The 3,947-nt window shown below is 46.0% G+C and overlaps 1 protein-coding gene across 2 annotated transcripts; it reads left to right on the top strand.

The window, feature by feature from the left end:
• The first annotated feature begins 124 nt into the window (after positions 1-124).
• LOC109141189 (uncharacterized) lies at positions 125-3,902 on the top strand. Of its 2 annotated transcripts, XM_027276924.1 has the most exons (6): positions 125-137; positions 493-588; positions 679-897; positions 1,284-1,419; positions 2,161-3,317; positions 3,688-3,902. In XM_027276924.1, exons 1-5 carry the CDS (start codon positions 130-132, stop codon positions 2,689-2,691), a joined length of 990 nt encoding a protein of 329 aa, XP_027132725.1. In that variant the 5' UTR covers positions 125-129; the 3' UTR covers positions 2,692-3,317; positions 3,688-3,902. The 2 variants fall into 2 exon arrangements, with proteins under 2 accessions (XP_027132725.1, XP_027132727.1); XM_027276926.1 differs by lacking the exons at positions 125-137; positions 493-588; positions 679-897 and adding an exon at positions 910-1,128.
• Positions 3,903-3,947: the final 45 nt, after the last annotated feature.

Here is a 3,947-nt window from a genome sequence, read left to right as displayed (position 1 = left end):
CCCCTCTCTTGGAAAAAAGGAAACACGAGAAAGAGAAAGGAAGGAAATCCCGGTCAAACACTGAGAATAATTGTGAGATAAGCTTGTTTGTTAGGCCCAAACAATTGCGTAAAATGTATAAATGTTAATATGGGGAGGCAGCGGCGCGTCCTGGCCCCTTGCGCCCTGGGCGAACCATCGACCCCCCCCCCCCCCCCCGGGGCGAAACATTTTCTCGTGCGCCCTCACGGGCCGCCAGTGCGCCGCCCCTCATTGGCGTTGCGCCGATGCGGCCTCCATTCAGTCCACGTCCCACCGCCCCCCCTCTGCCTTGGTCAACACCCCGCTCCCGGGGGCGCCCGCCGGGCGTGGTGCGCCCGCTCCGCTCATTAAGAGCGGTTATCGAAAATTCGCGAGGTTTTCTTTTTCAGGCGCTCGTGAGCCCCCCACGGCGATGCGCCCTGGGCGGCCGCCCCATTGCCCATAGCTAGGCCCCGGCCCCCTGATGGGGAGCAACACCCCCCCTCCCCCCGTGGCTCAACAGGTGCAGACACCTCTCTTCCAAGCCAGGCGATTCAGCAACTGGGGCGGGCCGAAAGGAAAGAGAAGGTGGGTGACATGCGAATGATTTCTTTATTATTTCCTGGGCCTAAATTCAACATAAATAAATGACGCCTGTTCATTTTGTCCACTTTCCAGACCAAAACCATCGTCCCATCGTGTAATTACATTTTATAAGGACGTAATATTGCTCTGCAGCCCCCGGGACAAAAAAGTCCCAAAGCAACAAATGAAGGCCGTGTTACATGAAAAGGGCCACATCGTGAGTGCACTGGAAGTGGATAAAACATGGGACCACACGACCCTGCTACTCCAACTGCGTCAGGCGTTTGATGGGAAGATTCCTGCAGGAGCAAGGTATGTCGCGTCTGCATGCTAGCATAGCTGGCTCGATAAAGCTAATGTTACCTAGTTATCTCGTTAGCTCAAATTAGACAGCTAGACCGCTACAGCTACATTAAGCAAACCTTACGTTAACTAGCTAACGTTCATACTGGCAGCTAAAGAGGAAGGGGAGCGTACGTTCCCCGATCGCGGCTAACTCGGTTGCTAGCTCTGCAAAGCGGGGAACATCGGGATGGTCCCAGAGTAAGCGGTACCTGTTAGCCACGAACAGTTAACGTTAGTTTTGCCTGTGTTTAAAATATTATGAAGTAACGGTAATTATTGTTTTAAAGTTGTTTAGTAGGGTGTGGTTGATCTAAATATTTGTTTGTGTGTGCATGAATTCTTGCTTTTTCCAGTCTGGAGATGCTTATGCCGTGTGGGAACAAACTGGTTACACCCAAGCTTAGCAGAGGTCAGCAGTTAGACGCTTCTATGGTGCACAAGATCTTCAGAAGAGCTCCGCTGTATATTAGGCCGTCAGTAGCCCTGGAGGTAAGCAGCAGAGGAGAGATCAGTGAGAGCCTGACCTGTCCCACGAAGCGGGACCTTAGTCAGATAACTGATCTTAAACCTGGGTTTCCGATCTCACGTCGGTGGCTCTCTTTCCATGGGATTGTATGGCCATGGTAACTAATGCTGTGAACGCCATCATCTCAAAACCATGGTTAGTTTTTTGCTCATTAGGGCAGTTCCTTGCTCGACTTTGAGGCATAGCCGGTAAATAAAAGTGAATTGGTGCGTGTACAATATAATTTATTATTATTTTTTGGACGTTTTATAAACCTGTTATTGCATGGGCTATTTGGTCCCTATGGATAAAGGAGGGAGGTTTTTTATAATGTGGCATTACGCTAAATATAATAGAGCTTCAAAGTCAATATTCATGTCAAACATTAACATACCCCAGTCAGACTATCAATTGACATTTTGTTAAATTATTCCCCCCAAAAAATCCTTTTAAAAATCTGTTTTTGTTTTTAAAGGCCACTTCTAATCTTATGAAGAAAATGAATATCTCTGGTTATGATTAGAGTTCAAGTTGGTTTAAATGTAGTCCTTGCTTGTTCTGCTTGGCTGAATTTGTATTTTTGTGAGTAAATGCAGCAGACTTGCATAGTCAGTTTGATCATATCTCACTGCAAATTAAAGATTTTGAGATTAAGATTATCAGCAAGGTGCATGATGACCACTGATTACAAGTTAAGATAACAATTCATTTGTTTGTTATTTCAGCCTACGATGAAGGAAGGCTGTGATTCAAGTACAGAGGAAGATGACTGGGTGGAAGAGGAGGACATGTTTGTCCCAGCCACTGCAGTTGCCCAGGCTTCATGCAGCACCGAACAGAAAGCCCAAGCTTCTTCATCGCAGCCCTCCACTAGTGACCAGACCCCTAATTGTTGGCCATACTCTAGACCTCACCTCTATGCCCCAGCCACTGCAGTTGCCCAGGCTTCATGCAGCACCCAACAGGAAGTCCAAATGTTCTCATCACAGCCCTCCACTAGTGACCAGACCCCTAATCGTTGGCCGGACCCCAGACCTCAAGTCTATGCCCCAGCCACTGCAGTTGCCCAGGCTTCATGCAGCACACAACAGAAAGCCCAAGCTTCTTCATCACAGCCCTCCACAAGGGACCAGACCCCAAGTCAATGTCAAAACGATTATGGAACGTACATCGACCTCATACATGAGACATCAGATGAAGATAATGATGATGACCTGTACAGTGCTATCATTGCCAGTATTGAGGATCAGACGTAAGTGTTTTGTGTCTTACTACAGTAAAGATTTCGCTGTGTAAAGTGTAGAACTGTAGGCTTTGGCAGAGTGGAAGTTTGACAATAATTAGAAAATACAGTGCAGACTATAAGCATTCAGACTGACACTTTTTACAGTAGCCAACGTTCTGCTTTAATTTGAATGTATTTACATTAATGTCAGCTAAACAGTGTTGGAGCCCTTTTTCTGAAAGTTGATCAGTGAACCCTTAAAGACAGAACCACTCTCACTCTTTGACCCCTGTCATTGTTAATGTAAGCACAGTTACTGATTGATCTGTCATTCTTACTTTTAGGGCCAAAAGAGACATCCCATTAGTCAAATATTGAATGAACTCAGTGACAAAATTGATAGCCTGCAAGTGTGCAAGTTCAACATCAATTGTTCTGCAGTCCTCGATGGAGCAATAAGGGGGTTCAGACGGCTCTCCTATGACCCAAATAAGAAGATGTCCGTAAAGTTTTCTGATGACAGGGGAACCACGGAGGAGGCTGTGGACCTCGGTGGCCCTCGCCGAGAGTTTCTACGCCTGCTGATGGAAACACTGGCAGAGTCAGACATGTTTGAAGGACCAGAGGGACACCTCAACTTGGCTCTCAGTTCCTCTGGTGTGTATATCTGCATTTTCCATAACACATGTATTAAGGGTGTATTTATTTGTTTGTTTGTTTGTTCATTTGATTGCTTTTAACTGTGCTTTTGATACAGCAGCATGTGCAGGGGCCACTCATGGTTTTGAGTTTTGGCTAGTGTTTTCTGAGGTGTAGTTTTTCAGGTTCAAACACCATGTCAGGCAGCATCACATCCCATCATAATCAAAGTGATTCACTGATGTCATTATAATCTTCTAGATCACTGATGTAACCAGCCATGGTGCCAACCATGTATTCTTAATACTGCTGCTGTGCCTCCCCAGATATTTACCCACATGCTGCTACTGATGTGTTTTTATCTTGTATATTGTTAACTTTTGTTTAGCTGTGCGGGAGGACAGATATTTCATAGCTGGCATAGCAATTGCTGTCAGCCTGGTTCATGGAGGCCCTCCACCATGTTTCCTCTCGAGAACGCTCTTTGCCTGCATAGCAGAGGGACCTGATGGATGTAGGCCTGTACTGGAGGACATTACAGACATGGAACTCTATAGTAAACTAAAACAGGTTTGTAGAGAGTTTATTTTGTTGCTAATACCAGTAGTATTGTGCATGGTTCCTGGATTACAGGCATGTTATGTCTTT

Source organism: Larimichthys crocea, unplaced genomic scaffold, assembly GCF_000972845.2.
Source record: "Larimichthys crocea isolate SSNF unplaced genomic scaffold, L_crocea_2.0 scaffold7074, whole genome shotgun sequence".
NCBI lineage: Eukaryota > Metazoa > Chordata > Actinopteri > Sciaenidae > Larimichthys > Larimichthys crocea.
The sequence above is the reverse complement of the archived record's forward strand: the minus strand, read 5'-3'. Positions and strand labels throughout refer to the sequence as shown.